At 52.9% G+C, this 23,544-nt stretch overlaps 1 protein-coding gene across 1 annotated transcript; it reads left to right on the top strand.

Moving 5' to 3' along the window:
- Nucleotides 1-365: 365 nt before the first annotated feature.
- On the top strand, nt 366-2,749 carry EMD (emerin). The gene is made up of 6 exons (XM_045845431.1): nt 366-586; nt 743-856; nt 1,025-1,102; nt 1,318-1,451; nt 1,896-1,942; nt 2,025-2,749. Exons 1-6 carry the CDS (start codon nt 505-507, stop codon nt 2,353-2,355), a joined length of 786 nt encoding a protein of 261 aa, XP_045701387.1. The 5' UTR covers nt 366-504; the 3' UTR covers nt 2,356-2,749.
- The last annotated feature ends 20,795 nt before the right edge of the window (nt 2,750-23,544 follow it).

Below are 23,544 nucleotides of genomic sequence, written 5' to 3'. Positions count from 1 at the left end.
CGGGGCTTGCCATACCCCGCCTCACTCCCTTAGTCTGTAGAATCTACTCATTTCCTTCACCGCAGGCCCCGCCCCTTCCCAAGTCTGGCCCAAACCCCACGGCTCGTGACGCCCGGCTTGCCGACCCCATCCCTTCCCCTGGTGCGCAGCCCCGCCCACTCCCACGGTCCCACCAGTCCGCACAGCTTTGGCTCCTGCTCACTTCCCGCCCCTCTTTCTCCTCTAGCCAATCCCACCCACTTGTGACGTCTGGGCTTACTGTCCCCGCCCCGCCCTCTCCTAAAGCCATACCGGTCAGCACTGGTTGCTTCCCAGCGTTCTGGCTCCGCCCTGCGCTGCGCGCGCAGCCTGTGGAGCCCGCGGTTGTGACGCAAGGGTGACGCAGGCGTAACGCCGGTTCTGCCGCTCCCGAGGCGCTCGAGCTGTCCCAGCTGCGCTTCCAAGGAGCCGTAGCTAGGCCTGTGTTGCCAGGCCCGGGCTGCCCCCAGGCTTCTGCTGCCAGCTATGGACGACTACGCGGTCCTGTCGGACGCTGAGTTGGCCGCCGTGCTGCGCCAGTACAACATCCCGCACGGACCTGTTGTGGGTACGCGGCAGCGGGCGGGCCCCCTCCTCGAGCTCGGCCCTGTGCCCCCCCCCCCCGGGCCCTAGCCACCCCTCCTGGGACTCCCTCCTCAAGCTCCAGGCCCACGCTCGTGACCACCCCACATCCCTGACCATCCCGCGCCCTGTGTCTGGCCAGGCTCCACTCGCAAGCTCTATGAAAAGAAAATCTTCGAGTACGAGACCCAGAGGCGGAGGCTCTCGCCCTCGAACTCGAACTCGTCCACATCCTCTTTCTCCTTTCGGTTCTCCGGTGAGGCCCCCACCCCAGAGCCCCACCTGCTGTCTGTGGGGACTGGGTTTGGGCTATAGGGAGGTTTGGGTCGCACGGGTGTGGCAGGGGCGCTGGCCAGGAGGGACATGGGGAAGGCAGCTTGGGGGCAAATAGTTCTGCTTCCCACCCCCCCCCCCCGCCATTCAGACTTAGATTCAGCATCGGTGGACTCGGATATGTACGATCTGCCCAAGAAGGAGGACGCCTTACTTTACCAGAGCAAGGGTAAGGTATCAGTGGGGTGGGCCCTGACATCTTCATTCCACTCCCTCAGACACCTTAGTGTCCCGGAAAACCTGAGACCTCAATCTCCACTGTCCCTCAGCAGTCCTGGAGGGGAGAGACTGTCACGGCCCCCAAATGGCATTTCAGTTAGGGTCATTGGGCCAGGTGGGGGACACTACTGACTCCTCTATGACTGCTGCTCCCCCCCGCCCAAGGCTATAATGATGACTACTATGAGGAGAGTTACCTGAGCACCAGAACTTACGGGGAGCCTGAGTTCAGGGGCACATCTAAGGGCTTCCGCCAGCACTCAGCTGCACTCTCAGATGCTGACACCTTTCACCACCAGGTGAGCAATCTTTTAGGCACCCTTTGTTTGGGTACAGCCTCAGGGGGTCATAGCTAGTTTTGGATAAATCAGGGGGGGCCCTGGCTGCAAATGGTGGCTCTCAAGCCTCCAGAAAGAAATGTGGTGATTCAATACCTGCCTGGTCAGGGGTCTGTCAGGACTGTTTGACTAGAATACATGGGGCACGCTCTGTACCCTGGTCTAGGAGGTTGGTTTGAGCTCTTTTTGAGAATCCTGGAGCAGAGGGTAGGCTGCAGGCAGCCAGGACGGTTACAGAGCAAGTGGGAAAGCCCCACGTAGAGAATGCCAGGAATTCAGGAGGGTTCTGGAGGGGGGTAGGGCTCTAGCCTTTAGGCAATGGTCAGGATAAACCAGTCAGGGAAGTTCGGACTGAGGGCCATGCTGATCCTGCTAGTTAGTCTCTTCACCCTGATTCTCTTCTAGGTGCATGATGATGGTCTTTTCTCTTCCGAAGAGGAGGGCAAGGATGGGTGAGTGGTGGGGAGGGCCAGGGACCAGGACTGATCCTGGGCCCAGGCCCTCTGGGCTCATCTGCTCCTTTCTTTGCCTCAGGGAACGCCCCATGTATGGCCGGGACAGTGCCTACCAGAACATCGCGCACTACCGCCCAGTTTCCAACATTTCCAGAAGCTCCCTGGGCCTGTCTTATTATCCCACGTCCTCCACCACTCCCGTGTCCTCGTCTTCATCTTCTCCCCCATCATGGCTCACCCGCCGTGCCATCCGGCCAGAAAAGCAGGCCCCTGGGGCTGGTCTGGGCCAGGACCGCCAGGTCCCACTCTGGGGCCAGCTGCTCCTTTTCCTGGGATTTGCTGCCTTCCTGCTCTTAGTGTACTACTCCATGCAGGCTGAGGATAGCAACCCCTTCTGGACGGAGCCCTGAGGGTCGGTCTGGCTTCGTGGCCAGCCACTCTTGGAAGTTCTGGCCAATTGCCTTAGCAGTGTTTGCTTGGGGAGGGGGTGGGGTTTTTTTTTCTCTGTTCTAGCTTAGGGGTGCTGGGCCTGGCCTGGGGTAGTGCTTGCTCCCCCTGCCTTGTCCTGCCAGGGAGGCAGCAGACCCAGGCCCTCCATAGCATCATGGGCCTTCCTCTGGAGTCTCCTGACCTTGCTTGCCTCTGATCCTTAGGACCCAGGAGGGCAAGACCCTTCTGGAGAGGAGAACATAGTTATTGTCATTGCATGCCTCCTGTTCTTGTCATCTTGTTGTGGGGATTAACCAAAGGCCACCCTGATTCTTGTTTTCCTGGACACACAATAAAAAGACCGTTTATTTTTAATGAGTTGGCTCTTCCTGCTTAGAGAAGGGTTGGGGTCCTCTGATTGGGGCCTCCACCATGGGTCTCCAGGGTTACCACCTGGCTTTGTTGGTTCTCCCTTTCTGCTTTGGGCTTGGGGTATGGATCATATTCTACCCACAGATACATTTGTGCTTTGTTTGTGGGGTCCACTCCCAGACTTCTTATAACTACTTACGAAAATTACTGCAGAACCACAGGGTGTGGAAAGCCCCGTTGGAAATGCAGGTGAGGCTGCATGCGCAATGCTGGCTGTGGATGTTTCAGCCAGGAAGAGCTGATGCCAAACTGTCTAAGGGCAGCTGTGCTCAGTGGGCCTTCTGGAAAGCTGCTTGTTTAAAGACATGGGGAAGGCTCCCAGGACTCTGAAATGCCCCATCATCTGGGTAATTCAGTTCTTTAGCTGACTATATTATCTCCAGTTTTTCTGTTGTATTTCATAGTCCTCAAATTTTACATATGTGTTTAAAAGTACATGCTAAGGGGACACAGGGTAGAATGCCATGTGAGGCTGTGCATTCTCTTGGTACGCTGCCAGCAAAGGTTGGGAAAATGGAGGAGCCGTCATCTGCTCTGATCAGGCAGATGGCAAGCACAGGTGAGGCCCGGACTTCCTGGACAGGTGGCACTCTGGCATCAATCCATCTCACATCTGACTGACTCCTTGCTACAGGTGGTGGGACTCTGTAAGCCCCAGCTTCCCGTCTGCAACAGTGCCCACACAGCAGCAGCATGGGCTGCTGAGCCTTGGAGACTCCGCTGTCTGTGGCCACATGGTCAGCTCAGTTGAGGGCTGGGTCTGGAACCTCCCTACGCACAGCTCCTGGTAATTTCTCCTTGCTGCGTCCTAGTCTCGCCCCAAATATGTTGTACGTTTTCCTGAAAGTAATGTGCTTTTTGTGCATTTAAAGTATACAAAGAAATGAAAGAAGTGAATTGCTTTTATTTTTCTCACCACTCCCACAGCCACAGCCTCCTTTGTTTGCTGCAAGCTGCTGCCACCTGTGGCAATGGACTCCCCAGACCTCCAGACTCTGCCCCTCGCCATCTTAGTGCGAGGGCTGAGACCGTCATGCTCCACGGGGGGTGGGCAGGGTCAGGGAATGCTGCCTGGTCACTGATGCTCAGGTCAGTGAGCATGTATGGGGGGAGGGGCAGAACAAGTAGGCTGAACCAGGAGCCCAGAGGGGCACAGTGACACAGCTTGTTTCAGCAACTGATCCCAAATCAAGTATGTTAGGAGGGACAGCCCCCCCGCCCGCCTCCCCCCGCCGCCCCCCTAGCACTGCTCGGGACTGCTGTTGCACTGGAGAGGCAGGTAGAGCCTAGTGAACCCCAGGTGGGGGCCTGGGGAAGTGGCAAGGTTTGACATGCCAAAGCTCTGGAGTAGCTGGGGGTGGAGAAAAGGGACAGCATGAGAGGAAGGGGCGTGGGCTCGGGGCATCCCAAGGAAGGGAGGAGAGATGCCACGGCTTCTAAGGTAGATCGGTTTCCCTAAGTCTCTGGTCCCCCACCTGTTTCAGGAAAAAGGGGGAGGCTAGATAAGTGTGGTTGGCAGCCACTGTGACGTCTGCATAAGAAAAGAGACAACACTCTTATGATGTAGTCACCCCCTTTTCATTCATTCATCCCCAAGGGCAACCACATCCATTCATCACCGTGTGCCAGATGGAGGATTGCTGGGGGCTCCTGGCCCCCTGCCCCAAACCTCTGAGGACATGCCCATCCCCAGGAGTCCCCATAGCTCCTGAGGTGTCTGGATCTCCCCTAAGACATCCCCGCAGGCCTGGTGTCACTACTCAGGGCTTCATGGGACCCTGAATGCTCTTGTACCCCTCCAGCGATCCCAAGGGCTCTGTGTACCCCCATCCCCATGCTTCACACCCAACCCCCAGAGCTCTGGAGCCCCACAAGGGCACCTGAGTGCTCCCTAGTGCCCTGGGCACCCCAACCCAAAGGTTTTTGAGGGCTCCCTGGGCCCCCAAGGGAACCCCAGGCTTGAAGGTCTCCACCTAGTGTTTTCCAGGGCTCTGGGCCTACTCCCCGTCCTTGAGAACTCCAAGGGAACCACGCTCCCAGAAGGCCCCTAGAGCTCTGAGGTCCCCCACACACGGCGACCGAGGGCTCCAGCACTCCTACTCCCCAGGACACAGGCCAACGTCCACTCCCTGCTTCCCTGCCAAGGGCTCCAGGGGTGCTGGGGACACAGCGGGGGCAACAGCTGCTTGCAGGTTAACAGGTCATGGCTCTGCTTCCATGGGCCCAACAGGTCCTGTTGGGGTGCTGGACACAGCACTGTGGGTGGCCGTGGGGGGAGCTGAGATGCACCCTGGGGGTGGGGCGTACAGAGAGGAGTGCCCTGCTGCTGGGACAAAGGGTGGAGCTCAGAAATCCCACTCCTGACCTCCCCCATGAAATGAGCCCCCTGGACAGGGCCAGGGGGAGCAGCAGACAGCACTGGGCAGGCCCACGGGTGTCCCTGCCTTGACCACCATGCTGCACAACAGCCACTGTTGAGCTCTGGAGGGTACCTCCTGAGCCAGGTAGATCCTGGCACCAAGCAGGCAGCCTCCAAGAGGACAGCCCGAGGGACACACATCCTGTGGCTCCAAGAGGCTGGACTACCAGGGCCTCGGAGAAACTTAACAGAACTGGAAAGTGGTACTGGGACCTTGCGTTACTGCACCTGGGGCTGGAACGCTGGCCTGGGCTCCGGGTGGCCAGTCTGCAGTCCACCCCAGGGGCTCAGGACACAGCTGAATAAAACTCCCTGGTCCACCACTTCTCCCTCCCACTGTCATCAAAGGCCGGCAGTGGACAGAGGCGGGTGGACTCTGGAGGCTTCTGCAAGCTACCCAGCTGGAGAGGGGGGGCAGGAACAGGCAGAGCCAGGCCCAGGCCCAGAGAGGTCGGCACCAGTGGGCAGATAGAGATCCCCAAGGCACCCCTCCTCCCCTCGGCCCAGTGGGCACCCAGGATGCTGCACGCAAGGAGCGCACCTCCCTCCCCTGAGCCACCAGAGCCTCCTGCCCCTCCCTGGGCAGGCCCCTCAGAGGAGACAGTCCTGCCTCCCTTACTCTCCCAAATGCCTGCCTGGTGGGGCTCCCTTGGAGGTGGCCCCAGAGCTGAGCCGAGCTAACCAGGAGTCCCTGTCCCCTCCCCAGAGGCCACATCAGGCCCAGGCAGCTGCCCAGGCCACCAGTCCCCATGCCCAAGCCCTGCTCGCCAATAGGTGCCAGCAGTGGAGGAGAGGTCCCTGCCATGTGCCCTCCCCCCGCTCACCCACCTCACTATGAAGTCAGGGGAGGAGATGGCTGGTCAGCCTGTTGGGGGCCTCCCACAGCAGCAGGGGGAGGGCCGAGCTGGCCACCCTCACCACAAGGCCAGCCTCCACCCCTGCCCCAGCCACCCTTCTGCCCCTGACCCTCCCTGCTGCCTGTCTCCCCAGCAGGCTTGGAGGGACCCAGGTGGGGAAGGAGGAGTGGTGGACCCCCAGGGCTGGGCCACCCACCTCTTTCTGACAGTGAGGGAGTACCAGCATGTCAACAAGGGCAACACTGGTCTGGGGACCCCCCCCCCCAGCACAGGCACCCTCACCCACTCCAGGCACGGGGCCAGGGTGCTCCGGGGCAGCCTCCGGGAACCTCAATGGAGCCAGTGGGCCGAGGAGGGGTAACCGCCAAGTCGGGGTCAGTGAGCATGCGGGGTGCTGGGTGCTGGCCCCGGGCCATCACGTGCACTTGGAGATGGACAGCTCAGGACGGTCTCATCCCACTGCAGGGCCCTGGGCCCATCCCAGCTGCACACAGGTCCCCGACAGGGCAGGGACTGTCACGTACAGCAGGCTGCTCCTCAGGCCCCAGGCATCTCCAGGGAGGGCATTCCCTGACGAGAGGACACTGTGCCACTTGAGGTCAGGCTGGTTTCAGCCACCTCCGTGACCCACCGCAGCTGTCACAGCAGGTCCCCCTGAGCCCGGACAGGCCGCTGCCAGAGGAGCAGGGCTGAGGAAGTCGCCGAACAGGGGGCGGGGGTAGAGGTTGCCTGTGGGTCAGCACAGCTGCCAAAGACAGGCGTGGCACCGACAGCCCGTGCCCCCTGGGAGTGGAGCCAGGTCCTCAGGCAGAGGGTGAAAGCCACAGATGGTCACTGATAGTGGGTGGGGACAGAGTCTGGCCCGTGCTGTGACTGTGCCCATCCTCAGAGCAGGCCACCAGGACCAGCTCCCCCAGGGCAGGATGCCATGGACAGCTGGCTGAGGGAGGACCCAGTGCCCGTCCAGCCCTCCACGGCCTTTGTGGGCAGGTGCCCCCCCGACCCAGGGAAGGCTGCAGGGAACATGGGCCCCCTCACTGTCCCTCCTGCCCAGGGCCGAGGGTCAGGAAGGTGGGGCTCAGCTCAGGCATGGGCTGCAGGACGGTGCGGTCAGTGGTCAGATGGCCCAGCCCTGTGGCGTGGGGCCACGCAGGCCTCAGCATCTCCACAGGACCCCCAGGACCTTGTGTCGCAACAGCCTGGCTGATTGTCCCCAGGAGTCAGGACCAGCATCCCTGAGGCAAGGCCAGAGAGCATCACCTTGCTCTCTGCTTCCGCTCCCCTGAAACTCGCTGTGTTTGGGTTCAAGAAACACACAGCAGCCCCCGGACGGTGCCAGGAGCTGTTGCCAAGGGCCTGTGTTGCCCAGCAGCAAGAGCCAACAAGAAAACCCTCACTGCCCACAGAAACTGTGTGACAAATTCAGAGCCACCAAGCGCGTCATCGGGGAAGTCACCTCTGAGCCCCCAGGCAGGGAAGGGCAGGTGTGTTTCCAGGGCAACGACATGCAAAGGGCCTCCTTCAGCCACAGTGGGAGCTCCTTCCTGAACAAGGGGACACTCGGCTGCCCCCCTGCCAGGCTGGCGCCTGCCACCACCACACCCAGCTGCCAGGACCCAGCCCAGGGCTACCTGATACCCCCATTGCAGGAAAGGGGCTAGGCAGCTTGCAGCTCCATAATGTGGCTGCACCTCACTGTTTCCTGCCCCCACACTTCCAGGCTGCAGGGTGGAAGGCTGGAGGGGAGGGTGGGGAAGAGGAGGTGCCTGTGTGCGGGGAGAGGTCACCCTGCCTCAGGCAGGGCAGCTGCCCGAGTCCCTGGGGAAGAAGGTGTCAGGGCAAGACTGAGCTGCTGGGTGGGGACTGGCAGGGCGCTGGCAAGAGCTGCTGTGAAGAGCTTCCTGCCCCTGGGCCTGGGGCTGCCACCAGGGCTGCAGACTCCCCTGCAAAGGGCAGAGAGTACACGCCGTGGGCACATGGGGGCTCTGACGCACATCCTTCTCTCCTCTGGCTTCTTGTGGGATTTGGTTACAGCGCTTTAAAGACAAAGAGCCACTCTGCCCTGACAAACACCAGTCCTGCCTGTCTTGCTGCCGGGCTAGACCTCGCCACCCCCACCATGACAAGGGACCCGTTCCTGAGGGGGCCTGTTCTGTGTGGCACCAGGAGTCCTCGCTCCTGGACACCCAGATGCAGCAGCAGGGACACTCCTGGGAGCCTTGTCTTTTGCCGTGAACGGAACACCCCTCACCCTAGCGGGTGTCGTCGTTCCCCCAGCATAGTTCAGGGTCCTTCTGTGTGCCCCCTAGACACAGGGCAGAGGTGAGGGAACGTTGCTGAGAGATAAAGTCCTACAGGGCCTGGCTTCCATTTGGGGGCTGCTCACCCTCTCCCCTGGCTCTGGGAGAGCCCTGCCCTGAGCACCCTGCAGACAGGCCCGTGGGGCGGGGGCGCTGAGCCCCATTGCCACGTCCACGTGAGTGAACTTGGAGGCAGAGCTCCCCCACTAGGTAGGCCAGAGGGCTGCAGCCCAGCTGATGCCTGGACTGCAGCCTGTGCAAGATCCCAAGCCAGAACTCCCAGCCAAGCCCTGGAGCTGCCCTGGGAGGTCCCAAGTGTCAGTCGCACCAGGGCTCTACGTTCGGGGCAGGTTGTTATGCAGCAACAGGGAACGAACACACAAGTGTAAGTGGAGAACGGGCCCTGGCCAGGTGGTGCAGTCGGTTGGAGCGTCGTGCCGACTCACCAAGGTTACGGGTTCAGTCCCCAGTAGTAGCACATGCGGGTTTCACCCAATGGGTGCCTGCATGTCTGGAACAGCAATCAAAGTTTCTCTCTCGCTCTCTAATTCCCTCTCTCTCTGTCTCTCTAACAAACAGCCCTGGCTGGTGTAGCTCAGTGGATTCAGTGTCAGCCTGAGAACTGAAAGGTTGCCAGTTCGATTCCCAGTCAAAGCACATGCCTGGGTTGCGGGCCACGTCCCCAGTTGGGTCATGCGAGAGGCAACTGATTGATGTATCTCTCTCACATCGATGTTTCTCCTCCTCTCTTTCTCCCTCACCTCTCCTCTCTCTAAAAGTAAAAGAAATAAAATCTTTTAAAAAATCAATAAACATATCTTCAGGTGAGGGTTTCATAAGTAAGTAAGTAAGTGAAGAAAGAAAGAAAGAAAGAAAGAAAGAAAGAAAGATAGAAAGGAAGGAAGGAAGATAGAAAGGAAGGAAGGAAGGAAGGAAGGAAGGAAGGAAGGAAGAAAGAAGAAAGAAAGAAAGAAAGAAAGAAAGAAAGAAAGAAAGAAAGAAAGAAAGAAAGAAAGAAAGAAAGAAAGAAAGAAAAAGAAAAGAAGAAGGCTCTAGGCCTGGCTGGTGTGGCTCAGTGGATTGAGCGCCGGCCTGCAAAGCAAAGGGTCACAGGTTTGATTCCCAGTCAGGGCACATGCCTGCAGAGTTGTGTGGGCCACGTCCCCGGTGGGGGGGCACACAAGAGGCAACCACACATTGATGTTTCCCTCCCTCTTTTCTCCCTCCCTTCCCCTCTGTCTAAAAAATAAATAAATAACATCTTTTAAACAGCAGAACGCTCTAGGTCTGAAGCAAACTGACAAGAAACCCCAGAAGCCATTAGGAAAAGCCTGGAAGGTCTGATGACACGGAAACCAAATTCATCTGCCTGACCAAACGCAAACCCCAAACCACAAAGTCCAGGGACAAGTGACAAAGTGGGGAAAAAAATATTGGCAAGATGTGACTCAGGGCTCCATCATCAAGGTAGCGAGGGCTGGAACCCGTGCACAGGGAACAGCCTGGTGACCCCAAAGGAAAACGGGTCAGGGAGGGGAAAGGTGGCAAACGGAAGCCAAAGGTTACTCCACCGTCTGTCCCCAGAGCCAGAATAGGCTCAGGTGCTGGGATCCCAGGGACAACCGGTGGTGGCCAGTGACTGGTGATGAACTTCACCTGCTGCTCCAACTGGGCAACAGGCCACCGTGGAGCTGAGCACAGGCCGACCACTGACCGCTGCAAAGACTGGCCAAGGAAGGTGGGTGGTGTTGCTGGGCAGTGACACCCAGGAGCTGGGAGACCCTCTTGGTGAGGGATGTTAGGCGGGAAAGGTAGAGGCCTCACACCAGCTAGAGGGCGGGCCGTGCCCACAGACCTGACCATTGTCAGGGTCGTCCCAGGCAGAAAATGGCTTTCTGGCCCCCAAGTCCATGCTCCTGCCCTTGGGGCCCATGTTCTGGGCCCTTTCCCATCCCCGAACTCGGTTTGGGTCTTTCCTCTGCCTCATTGGAGAGTTCTCTCCGTCCCCAGGGCCAGGCACAACTCTGACCTCTGCCCCTCTCTCCCCCACGTGCCCAGATGTTACCAGATGCAGTCTGGGAACTGCTGAGCACCTGCACAGAACCCGACACCTTTCCCAGGCTGGGCTGTGGACAGGGCCCTCCTGAGGGCCCGGGTGGGGCTGGGTCACTATTGCTAAACAGGAAGCCCCTGCTCTCTCCAGGGCTAGCACCCTCCCAGCATTCCTCACAGCTGCGGGGACCCTGCGAGGGAGCCAGCCGCAAGCAGGGCAGGGGACACACACCTAGGAGAGCTCCAGGTCTTTAAAGAAGGGCTTCTCACAGTGGGGTCCTTGGACTAGAATCATCGGCACCACAGGAGATTGTGAGAGTCCCCTGTTCTCAGGCCCCACCTCAGATCTGCAAGATCAGTGACCTGGAGCGGGCCCCCTGACCCTGGTTTAAACAAGCCATCCAGGCGGTCTCATGCTCCTGCACCCTCCGGCGTGACACCTACCAGCCCTTTCTTCAGGGCTCACCTTAACCTCCTTAGGCTTGAGATAGGGGGGCACAGTTGATGGCTGCAACCGCAGCTGTCCTGGAGAACAGGCATGCATCAGCAGGTTTCCCTGCCCAAGTCCACCACTGTTAATTGCCACATGGAAGATTGTTACTTCCTGCAGTCCTCACCTTCAGAAGCATGCACATTCCCAAGCAACTGGCCTCAACTTTGTCCACCTCTCCCTGGATACTGGGCTCCTGCATGTGTGTGTGCACATGTGTGTTTGCACACATGCATGTAGTCTATGCTTTGCAGAAACCCATCCGGATATACTCAGGAGGGCCTGGAACACAGTGGGCCCAGCAAGGAGCGTGTACGGGAGTGTGTGTGGTGGGTACATTCTGGGTAGAATGGAAAGTCCCATGAGCTTGGAGCAAGGGCACTCTCAGGCTAGTGCAGAATTGGAGTGATCTTGTCTTTTGCCATCCCAATGGGATCGCCGCCCTCCTTTTCCCTCATCCGGCCCCTGGGGGCCCAGTACACTCACTGTCCCTTGCCATCTGGAGGGCCAGGCATTCTCAGGATGGTGGGGGAAGTCTTGACTGGATCCAGGCCACCTGATAGAGACCCCACAATCTCTTGGAGCCTGTATACTCCGTGGTGGCTTCTCCTGGGGAGAGGTCATAGATCCCAGGTTCCAGGAAGCAGGGACTCTGGCTGGGTACAGTGCACCTGGTAAGGAGGGGGCGGGAGGATGGCAGAAACAAAGGAGCCAAGCATTTTTTGCGTGCGTGTAGGACATGCACAGATTTCAGCACTACCACCAGAAACACCGCTTTTCTGCTCATACTTTCAAGGCTAGCTCTGCCAATGAATACCTTGGCTTGTGAAGAGACTGGCCCCCAGACTGCTCTATTAAGCCCAGCCCCTCAGTCCTGATGGACACTTCTGCTCAATCAAAGAGAGCCGATCTCCTTCCCTCCTGTCTTGTTCAGGCTTTGTGGGCCTCTTTCTGGGCAGTGGGGCTGAGCTGACTGTGGACTGGCGGCCAAGAAGGTGCCCTCCTGCAGAAAGCAGGGACTTCTCGAGCAGAGCCATGAGAGTTGCCCTGTTTGCAACCCACTGTACGCCCTGCTACTGTGCCTGTGGTGTAAACCTGTATTTTGAGGTAATTAAGTTCACAGGAATTTACATAAAAATGTCCAAGGCACCTGGGGAACACTTGCACTTCTGTAGCCTCAGCATCTTGCACACATAGTGCAACTGCACACCAGGAAATGGCATTGGTGCCATCCGAGAACTGCTCTGGGTTACATTTGCGTGTGTGCACGATTTCACCTTGCTCACAGATTCAAGACTAGCACTGCTGTCCTCGTCCAGTCTGTTCCCTCACAAAGATCCCTAAAGTTGATCTTCCACAGCCACAGCCTCTCTCCTCCTCCTGCCAACCCAGGGCAGCCATTATTCTTTTCTTATCCCTATGGTTTTGTCATTTGAAGATCATTACATAAATGGAACAATGCAATATGTAGCCTAGGGTGAGCTCTTTGTTTTTTTATCACTCACATGATGCCCTTGAGGTCCATCCAAGCTGTCGCATGTATCCACGTTCTTCCTCTGCATGGCTGGCGATCGTCCTTGTGGCGGGTCAACCAGTGTTCGCTCAAGCACTCACCCACTGAGAAGTGTGCTGCGTGTTGCCGGTTTTAGGCGTCTACCAATAACATGCATGAACACTGGCGCGCAGGTTTCCTGTGATTATAGGTTTCCATTTCTTTGGCATAGGTGTCCAGGAGAGCAGTGGCTGGCACTGTGGAGACGGATGTGTAGCTTAAAAAAACAAAACAAAACCAGCTGAGGTGGCTTCCACAGTGGCCATACCATTTTACATCACTACCCTGCAAACTTTTAAAGCACATAATAGAAAATTTTTACAAACCAATATTATTTTAAGCAAGATTGTTAACAATTTTGTTTCATTTCTAACTATATTTTTATATGCAATCACCAACATAGTTATTCAGTTTTAAAAAACATACACCTTACATTTTGATTGTGATTTTCTTTTACTTAGTAATATGTCTTTGAGATCCTTCCATGTCCATACACAAATGTCTAGCTCATTTCTTCTCTGGCTGCTTGGTATTTGATAGAATACGTGTACTGTAATTTACATAACGACTTTCCAACTGATGTACTGTCACATTGTCTTTCTTTTCTGTTTTGCCATCATATTAATGCTGCAATCACCAGCTTTGAACATGTGTCAGTCTCCCTCTAGGTCCACAGGGGTGTCAAACCCATTTTCACCGGGGGCCACATGAGCCTCATGGTTGCTTTCAAAGGGCCGGATGTAATTTTAGGACCGTATACATGTAACTACTCCTTAACTAGGCACAAAGAGCTCTGCACTGCTGCTGGGTAGAAAGAAGGTGCTGGGCCGGATAAACCAAGGTGGAGGGCTAGATTCCACCTGTGGGCTTTGTGTTTGCCACCTGTGCTCTAGGATAATTTCCAATAAGTAGAATTGCCAGGCCCAAACCTATGGGCATTTAAGCCTGACTGGTGTGGCTCAGTGGGTTGGGCATCATCCCACAAACCGAAAGGTCACTGGTTGGATCCCTAGTCGGGACACATGCCTGGGTTGTATGCCAGGTCCCTGGCGGGGGTGGGGGTGTGTGCAAGAAGCAACCAATTGATGTTCCTTTTGCATATCCATGTTTCTCCCCCTCTCTTTCTCACTCCCTTTCCCTCTATCTAAAGTAATTAAAAATAAATAAACTGTAAAATATCCCACTGTGTCCCTGCACAGGTAGCATAGTGTTTATTAACATACTGCCACCTGAGGGTGATTACAGCAGCAGTCCTCAGCCTTTTTGGCACCAGGGACCAGGTTTTTCCAGGGCTGAGGGTGGGAGTGGGGAGACGGAGCTCAGGGAGCTGCCCTTGTGGCTTGGTTCCTAACAGGCCATGGATCCGACTTGCTGCCCAGGGGTTGCAGACCTCTGGGTTAGAGCATCGTCCCGATATGCCAATGTTGTTGATTCTATACTGGGTCAGGACACATACAAGAATCAACTAATGAACACACAAATAAGTAGAGTAACAAATCAATGTTTCTCTCTCTTTACCCTGGGTGATGTCGCTCAGTGGATTGAACACCTGCCTGGGAACCAAATGGTTGTTGGTTTGGTGCCTAAACAGGGCACATGCCTGGGTTGTAGGCCAGGTACTCAGTTGGGGGCATGTGAGAGCCGACCAATTGATGTTCTCCTCCCTCCCTTCCCCTCTCTCTAAAAATAAATAAATAAAATCTTTAAAAAAATTCATTAAATTAAACAAAAACACTAAATGTCCCCTCAAAAGATCCTACTTGTTATACAACAGGGCTTAGTCTTTTGTTACATATGCTGCTAATATTTCCTGTCAGTCTGTCTTTTGTCTTAAAAGATTAGGTGTGCTTGTTTTGGGTCTTCAGAAGCCATACATATTTATATTATCAACTTTATTAAACTCTTCTTTTAAGATTTTATTTATTTATTTTAGACAGAGAGGAAAGGAGGAGAAAGAGGGAAAGAAACATCAATATGTGGTTGCCTCTCATGCACCCCACACAGGGGACCTGGCCCACAACCCAGGCATGTGCCCTGACTGGGAATTGAACCGGTGACCTTTTGGTTCACAGGCCAACTCTCAATCTACTCAGCCACACCAGCCAGGGAAAATTTATTAAACTCTCATTTGGTGAGTTGTGGGTTGTGTGTCTTAGACATAGCGGCCTCCTCCCACTTGTGATGAGTGGGGAGACTTGAAGCAGAATTTCTGGGTCTGGATTGCTAATTGCTCACGGACCCAGGCTGCTGGGTGGGCCTGCTGGTCCGTCACTGTGGCCTGGGGTGCTGACCACAAGATCCACATCCACGGCTGCCTGGGCCTGGACTAGTGGCCGTGCCTTTTGGACTCCCAGCCCCCTGCACTCCAGGGATGCCAGTTCCGTTTGGGAGAAAGACAAGGAAATATGCAATGAGAAGTGTTCGGTAATATTGTTTAAATGCATAGGTGGTCTGCAGGTAAGGGAAGGAAATCCCTGGGGAATCAGAGCAAAGAAAACAGCAGGGTGAGCTGGGGCTGGGGCCCAGCGAGGTGCTGCCCGGCTGGGTCTCCAAGGCACTCAGGGTTCATGGACCTCTGAAGGTGAGCAGGCAGACCTGAGATCCCACCTGAAACCAGTGCTCTTTTTTTTTAAGATTTTATTCATTTATTTTTAGAGAGGGAAGGGAGGGAGAGAGAGAGAGAGAGAAACATCAATGTGTGGTTGCTGGGGGTCATGGCCTGCAACCCAGGCATGTACCCTGACTGGGAATCGAACCTGCGACACTTTGGTTCGCAGCCCGCACTCAATCCACTGAGCTACGCCAGCCAGGGCTGAAACCAGTGCTCTTGACGGGACACCTACACGGTGCAAAGGAAGCCCAGGGATGGACAAAGAAGCAGGTCCAACCTATCCTGGGTCTGGGTGAGACGGCCAAGAACCCCATACCCACAGCATCAGTGAGCAGGGCTGCCTTTACCTGGCCTGGCCGCAGGTGGAGGGCCTTTGGCGAACCCCTGGCTGAGGAAGGAACTGCCTCCCATCGTGGCAGTACTGTGGCCGTCCTGGTGGAGCAAACCCACCCTCCCTGGAAGGGGACGCCCACCCCGGACTCCCAGGTGCCCCACTGAAGATGGGGCAGCAGTCTAAAACTGAAGACACTGCCCACCTTCCTGGAGAATCAGCAGGTCCATCCAAGAGAGGACAGGCCTTGTCGATGTCCCCAGAGCACAGCGGCCAGGGGCCAGACAGCAACTTTCGGTAATGGCCGTGATTGCTACGTGGGTGCCTGGGCTCCTCCATCCCCTCGCCCCGGCAGCCCCTGGAGGTTGGTAGCAGTGTTCTCCTTATTTTCCAGATGATGAAATGAGAAAAACAGGACAAGGAAGGGTCAGCGGTTTTCTGGATCACTAGCTACCAAGTGGCCGAGGCAGGCTGGGGATCCAGGTGTTGTGCTCCAAGCCCGGCCCCCTTTCTGCGGGCAATGCCCTGCAGCCTGGCTCGCTCCCTCACTCAGAGGTTCCTGGGCTGTGCGTGTGGCACATCAGTGTGTTCCGAAGGTGTGAAGGGCGAACCCGGGTGAATATCCCCCAGGCCTTGGCCAGCACGTAAGGAAGTGAGGACAGCGAGAAAGAGAACCATCTTCTACTTTGTATTTAATAAGGTGGGACTTAGAAACCAAATTGATATTGCTTTTGAATTCCCATGGGATCAGAAAACAGTTCTCATGGATATTTACAAATTGTTTGCATTACTGCGAGATAAAGTTACTCCAACTCCTAGAATCTTCAATGGCCTCTGAGACACAACAAAACAAAAATATAGAAGGGATCAAAATGATAAAAATAGGACTTTTGGTCAAGATGGAGGCATAGGTAAACACGCTTTGCCTCCTCACACAACTACAGCAAAAATTCCAAGTAGGCTACAAAACAAATATCACCCAGATTCATCAGAAAATCAAGCTGTATGGAAGTCTGACAATGAAGGATTTGAAGAAGCCTCATTCATCCAGATGGGTAGGAGAGGCAGAGATGTGGGAAGGCAGGGGGAGGTGGAGAGGCCTGGGGAGGCATGAAGACATGGAGGGGTGCAGAGTGGTGGTGGAACTGACAGTCCCACACTCACATGTGCTGAATAAAAATTGGGAGGGATACCCTGGGAGCCAGTGATCCTAGCCCCAGACCAGACTACCCAGCCCAGGGTTCCAGTGCTAGGAAGATAAGTGCCCATAACTTCCAGCTGTAAAAGCCAGTGGGGGTTGGGGCAGCAGAAGAAACTGCAGGATTCTCAAGAGACTCCTCTTAAAGGGCTCACAAAGGTCTCAGGACTTATGCAGACCCACCCTTCTGGGATTCAGCGCCAGGGCAACAGCTGGAAGGGCACCAGTGGCACACAGGGAGAATGTGAAGTGAATGGCAACAGACTGAGTGATGGGAGACAGCTCCCTTCCAGACAAATCTCCAGAGGCCAGGCACCAGCACTGTCTCTTCTCCAAGCCCTCCCCCACACAGAGCCACAAAGAGGTGAAACAGGTTGCCCCACCCTGGCGACTACCTAAGGCTCTGCCCCATACAATTTACAGGTGCCTTTTCTACCATAGGCCATGCTAAGACCGGGAGTCAAAGCAGCTTCTACAGAAACAGAGGGAAGCTGCCAAATGTGGAGATAAAGAAATATGGCCCCAATAAAAGAACAGAACAAAACTCCAGAAAAAGAACTAAATGAAATGGAGATAAGCATCCTATTAGATACATAGTTCAAAACACTGGTTATCATGATACTCCAGGAACTCATTTGGTACTTCAACCGCATAAAAAAGACCCAGGCAGAAATGAAGTTTGCATTAAGTGAAATAAAGAAAAATCTACAGGAAATCAACAGTGGAGGGGATGAAGCCAAGAATCAAATCAACGATTTGTAACATAAGGAAGAAAAAAGCATTCATTCAGAACAGCAAGAAAAAAGAAACTCTAAAAAACAAGGATAGCATAAGGAGCCTCTGGGACATCTCCAAACATACCAACATCTGAATCATAGGGGTGCCAGAAGGAAAAGAGGAAGAGCAACAAATTGAAAACTTATTTGAAAAAAAAAATGAAGAACTTCCCTAATCTGGTGAAGGAAATAGACTTCCAAGAAGTTCAAGAGCTCAGAGAGTCCCAAGGAAGTTAGACCCAAGAAGAAAAACACCAAGGCACATTATAATTACATTACTCAAGATTAAAGATAAGGAGAGAATCTTAAAAGCAGCAAGACAAAAGGAGACAGTTATCTACAAAGGAGTTCCCACAAGACTATCAGCTGATTTCTCAAAAGAAACCTTGCAGGCAAGAAGGGGCTGAAAGAAATATGCAAAGTCATGAAAGGCAAGGACCTACACCCAAGATTACTCTATCCAGCAAAGTTATCATTTAGAATGGAAGGACAGATAAAGTGCTTCCCAGATAAGTTAAAGCTAAAGGAGTACATCATCACCAAGCCCTTATCATATGAAATGTTAAAGGGACTTATCTAAGAAATAGAAGAAGGTGAAAACTTTCAACAGTAAAATGAAAACAAACTCAAAACTATCAATAACTGAACCTAAAACAAAAACAAACTGAGCAAACAACTAGAATAGGTACAGAATCACAGAAATGGAGATCACATGGAGGGTTATCAGCGAGGAGGGGGAGAATGGGGAAAAAGGTAGAGGGAATAAGTAGCATAAATGGTAGTTAGAAAATAGACAGGGGGAGGTTAAGAATAGTATGGGAAATGGAGAAGTCAAAGAACTTATATGTACAACCCATGGACATGAACTAACTACGGTTGGGGAATGCTGGTAGGAGTGGGGTGCAGGGCGAAGGGGAATAAAGAGGAGAAAAAAATGGGACAACTGTAATATCATAATCGATAAAATATATTTTTTAAAAAGCAAGGACCTACAACCTAGATTACTCTTTCCAGCAAAGCTCTCATTTAGAATGGAAGGGCAGATAAAGTGCTTCCCAGATAAGGTCAAGTTAAAGGAGTCCATCATCACCAAACCCTTATTATATTAAGTGTTAAAGGGAACTATGTAAGAAAAAAATAAAAACTATGAACATTAAAATGGCAACAAATTCACAACTATCAACAACTGAATCTAAAAAAACAAACTAAGCAAACAACTAGAAGAGGAACAGAATCATAGATATGGAGATCTTTTGCAGGGTTATCAGCTGGGAGGGAGAAGAGGGAGAATGGGGGAAAAGGTGCAGGGATTAAGAGGTACAAATTGGTAGGTAAGAAATAGACAGGGTGATGTTAAGAGCAGCATATGAAATAGAGAAGCCAAAGAACCTACATGCATGACCCATGGACATGAACTAAATGGGGGGATTGCTGGAAGAAATGGGGGTACCAGGCAGAGGGGGCAAAGGGGGAAAACTTGGGACAACTGTAACACCATAATCAATAAAATATATTTAAAAAAACACAAAAACAATTTTAAAAGCCCAGGAAGACTTGAAAAAAATTAGAAATAAAAAACATAATTATTGAAACATAAATCTTAACGGATGGATTAAGTCACAAAGAGATGTCACCAAAGAATGAGTTAGCTGAAGGTGGTGCTTTGGAAATCAGCTCCTGCCTTGTTCCCCTTCTTAGCTGATGATGTCGCTTCCTCGCCTGAAAAACTGCAGCAGCCCCTCCTCAAAGATCCAGGCTCTGGCTCTTCGACGCCCCTCATCCTGGCTTCTAGGCTTCCAATGACACCGACCCCTCCTCTCCTTCCCCTTGTTTAGGGGTGGCAGCTTCTTTCAGTACTGTTTGGTACTTCGCTGTCTCTTTTTGCATGTCAGCCCTCTAACCTGAGTAATCAGCCCCTTATTTTCAAGTTCTGGTTCCTTTCCCCTCTGCTTAAGTCACAGCATGGCAAGCAGGGAACTTCAATGACAGCCTTAAAGATTCCCTTATTTCCTGTATCTGCAGGGCTGACAGTGCTACAAATCAAACACATTTAATTGCGTATGTTCCAGAATCTCAATGTCATTTGAATCCCCAGCCTCTCCATGTTCCTCGTGTGAAAGGTAGGGCAGTGGTTGGAGAAGCAGGGCCCTGAAACCTGGAACTGGGATGTCTGGTTGGTCTCAGTTGAAGCTGACCATCAGGAAGCCCCCAGTCCCTCTGAGCAGCCCCTTCTAGTGAAAGTAGTCTGCTTTCTGGTGTCTGGGGGCTGGTGTTCCATTGCTGGAGGACTGTGTCATTGCCTCACTTGAGCAGGTGCCTTGCAAGGAGATACCCGTTGTCCTTGAAATCCTCTGCAACCACCCCCTGCTGCCATTAGACCCAAAACTAGGGTCCCATCACAGCGTGCTCCAGGGGCATTGGCATACACTAATGGCAGGGACTTTTTTTCATCTCCGTCTCTACACCCCCTGGTGCACTGCTGTGTTCCTACTGAATGTTCTATACTGCTGTTTGTCCTCCTCGCCAAATAGGGAATCACAGGTGGGACTGTTTCAGGATTCCTGAATTTCAGACCACTGATTTTCTGATCCCAAGCATGGCCCAGCAGTTGGTATCACAGTTGGGGCATAAGGAGGTATTCTCTTACTTTCTTGTGGCAAGTAAGGCCACAACTGGGCCGGTGTGTCTATGGGTAGGTATGCTTTGGCTGGAGAACTCAGCTGCCAGACCCCTGCTTTGGAGCTCTGGGTCTCTGCATCACTTTCCTTCCCTTGTAGGAGTCCAGGAGGGCCTGGGATGCCACCATCCTTACCTGTACCTCCATCCACTACCACCCTCCCCTCCCTGCACCCCTCCCCCTCCCCACCACCTCCCCACCCCCAACCCTATTCCACCCTAGCGTCCCTTTTTCTCTGACCATACCGCTGCCCTCCACCGCCGATCAGCGTGCGGTTAGAAGCAGTGCCCTTGTCCGGCTCGTTCTGGGGGCCAGGGTAGCTGCCTGCCCCTCTTCTCAGGAATGCCAGGCCGTGGGCAACCAACCGGGTTCCAGCCTGTTGAGGGCTGGTGGTTGCTACTCTGGCGTTGCCCAGCGCATCGCTGGCGGCGCTGATTGGCTGAGTCCTAATGAGTGACGGAACAAAACCCAAATGACCTGACGTGATCTGGGCCACGCCCACACGCTGATTGGAGCGCGGGGGTAACCTAGCGCCTCGGGCTCAGGGCCTGCAGCGCTGGACTGGCCGCTGGGCGCAGGCGGGCACAAGGCAGCGATGAATGGTGGGTAGAGGGAGCACCAGTAGCGCAAAAGCGTTTCGGAGGGAGTGCGAACAGCTAAGGCTGCAGAGGAGGAGAAGGCTGTCCAGGGAAAGGAAAGATGGGCCCAAATAGCGCTGAGCCCTGGAACAACCCCAATGAGGCCCAAAAGGGGCTGAGGCGGGCGGAGGGCCGAGGTAGTGGCTGGGGAGGAGAAACCAGTCAGGAAGGCAGGACAGCTCTCAATGGGGACATTCTGATAGCATTTCCAAAATCCTGTCCATAGCCCTATGAGATAGATACTATTGCTGTCATCAGCACCGTCACACCCTTTTACAGATGAAACAAACAGGCAAAATGGATTACCTAGTCACCACCCCACCATCCTAACAAGTAGCAGGGGGCGGGGGGGGGGGGCAGGGGGCGTGGCGGGGGGGGGCCTAGAGCAGCAAGTAGTCATTCTTAAGACTCAGGGGCAAGAGCCCCAGCGTCCATGGCTCTAGAACAATTAAGAAACATTCAAGCACCTACACTAGTTGACTGTGCGCCTGCCATGGCCCTTCCCTCCTTGGCTACTCTGTACTCAGGAGGTACACCTGGGAGCACGCTGTGATGGGACCCTAGTTTTGGGTCTAATGGCAGCAGGGGGTGGTTGCAGAGGATTTCAAGGACAATGGGTATCTCCTTGCAAGGCACCTGCTCAAGTGAGGCAATGACACAATCCTCCAGCAATGGAACACCAGCCCCCAGACACCAGAAAGCAGACTACTTTCACCAGAAGGGGCTGCTCAGAGGGACTGGGGGCTTCCTGATGGTCAGCTTCAACTGAGACCAACCAGACATCCCAGTTCCAGGTTTCAGGGCCCTGCTCAACTGTTGCCCTTTCACATGAGAAACACGGAGAGGCTGGGGATTCAAATGACATTGGGATTTTGTAACACACGCAATTAAATGTTTGGTTTGTAGCACTGTCAGATACAGGAACTAAGGGAATCTTTAGAGCAGGGGTGTCAAACTTATTTTCCTATCAGCCATATGAGCCTCTCGGGTTGCCTTCAAAGGGCCAAATGTAATTTCAGCTCCTTAACTGTTAAGGAGTAGTTACCTTTATACGATTCTAAAATTATTTTGGCCCTTTGAAGGCAACTGTGAGACTGATGTGTCCCTGGGGTGAAAATAGAGTTTCACACCCCTGCTTTAAAGTACACAGTAGTTTATAGATACCAAGCAATGTCTCAGTCACTGCTCTCAAAACTGTTTTACACACACACACTCAAATGGTAAACAGAATCACCCTATGATCCGGAAATTCCACTCCTAGGATTATATACACCTGAGAAGTGAAAATATATTGGGTTGGCCAGAAAGTTCTAGTTTTTTCTATATGATAGCTTTAATAGTGCTTAGTTGTCTTTAAGTAATTTTGTTATTGTGACAGCTGTCATATCAGTGTGCATTTTAAAAAACCCAAATTGAATTTTTGTGCAGCCATTTTAATATTGAAGATGGAAGAAAAGACACATTTTTGGCATATTATGCTTTATTACATCAAAAAAGGTTAAAAAAAACTGAAATGCAAAACATTTTGGCAGTGTATGAGAAGGTGCTGTGCCTGATTGAACATGTCAAAAGTGGTTTGCAGTTTCTTGGTACTGTTGACATTTTGGCCAAGTAATTCTTTGCTGTGGGGCTCTCTTACATTGGAAGATGTTTAACAGCACCCCTGGCCTCTACCCACTAGAAGCCAATAGTGGGAGATAGCCAGCATACTCAAAATATGCGTCAATAGTTATTGGTGAAAATGAAAAGTGTACCTTTTATTTTACAGAAAAAAAACTGAATGGACTTTTTGGCCAACCCAGTATATCCACAGACTTAAATACAAATGTTATTAGCATTATTTACAATAGACAAAGTGAAAACTCGAATGTGCCTCAGGTGAACAGAGAAAATGTGGTCTGTACAGAGGGCTATTACATCGTCCTAATAAGAAATTAAACCCTGGCTGGCAAGGCTCAATGGACTGAGCACTGGCCTGTGACTCAAAAGGTCACTGGTCTGATTCCTAGTCAGGGTACCTGCCTAGGTTATGGGCCAGGTCCCCAGTTGGGGGTATGCAAGAGGCAACCGGTCAATGTATTTCTCACACACTGATGTTTGTCTCCTTCCCCCTCTAAAAATACAAATTAAAAAAATCTAAAAAGAAATTAAGTTCTGTCAGAGCTCCAGTGTGGATAAACTTCAAACGCATTATGGTTAGTGAAATAAGCCAGACACAAAAAGGCCACATTATGTCCAGAATAGGCAAACCCATAGACACAGAAAATACATGAGTGGTTGCCAGGGGCTAGAAAGGTGAGTGGAGAGTGACTAGCAAGGGGTGCAGTGTTTCCTTGGGGTGATACAAAATGTAAAATTGACCATGGTGGTAGATCGCACAACTCAATGTTCTAACACCACTGAACTGCATACTCTCAGTGGATGAAGTTGAATGAAGTATGAGATGGTTAAGTGAAGTAAGAATATTTTTTGCTTATGTGTATTTTCTAATCTTTCTACAGTGACCCTGTATCAAATGATTTTTACTAAAAAAATAAATGGTTTGATATTTATAATTTTTCTATTTTTGTTTGATAATATTTTGTGTTATATCAACTTTTTATTTTCCAAAAAAAATTTTGGAATCTTTCAAAATAAGCACAATATGCTAATTCCACAGGCCAGGAAACCAGCTTAGTGGTTTAAAAAGGAGAATGTGCAGGCCTCCAATGAAGACCTAGTGGAGCGCCAAGCTGGTTTGTCACTCTCTACCTCACATTCTACCCCAAAGGCCCCTGATGACCTGTTAATGAGGGCAGTAAAAATAAGAGCCATGACATACCAGACACATGCAGTCA

The sequence above is a fragment of the Phyllostomus hastatus genome, unplaced genomic scaffold (assembly GCF_019186645.2).
Source record: "Phyllostomus hastatus isolate PE091 unplaced genomic scaffold, TTU_PhHast_1.1 phas_contig_471, whole genome shotgun sequence".
In the NCBI taxonomy this organism is placed as follows: Eukaryota; Metazoa; Chordata; class Mammalia; order Chiroptera; family Phyllostomidae; genus Phyllostomus; species Phyllostomus hastatus.
Note: the sequence above shows the minus strand (reverse complement) of the source record. Positions and strands in the feature narration are given on the sequence as shown.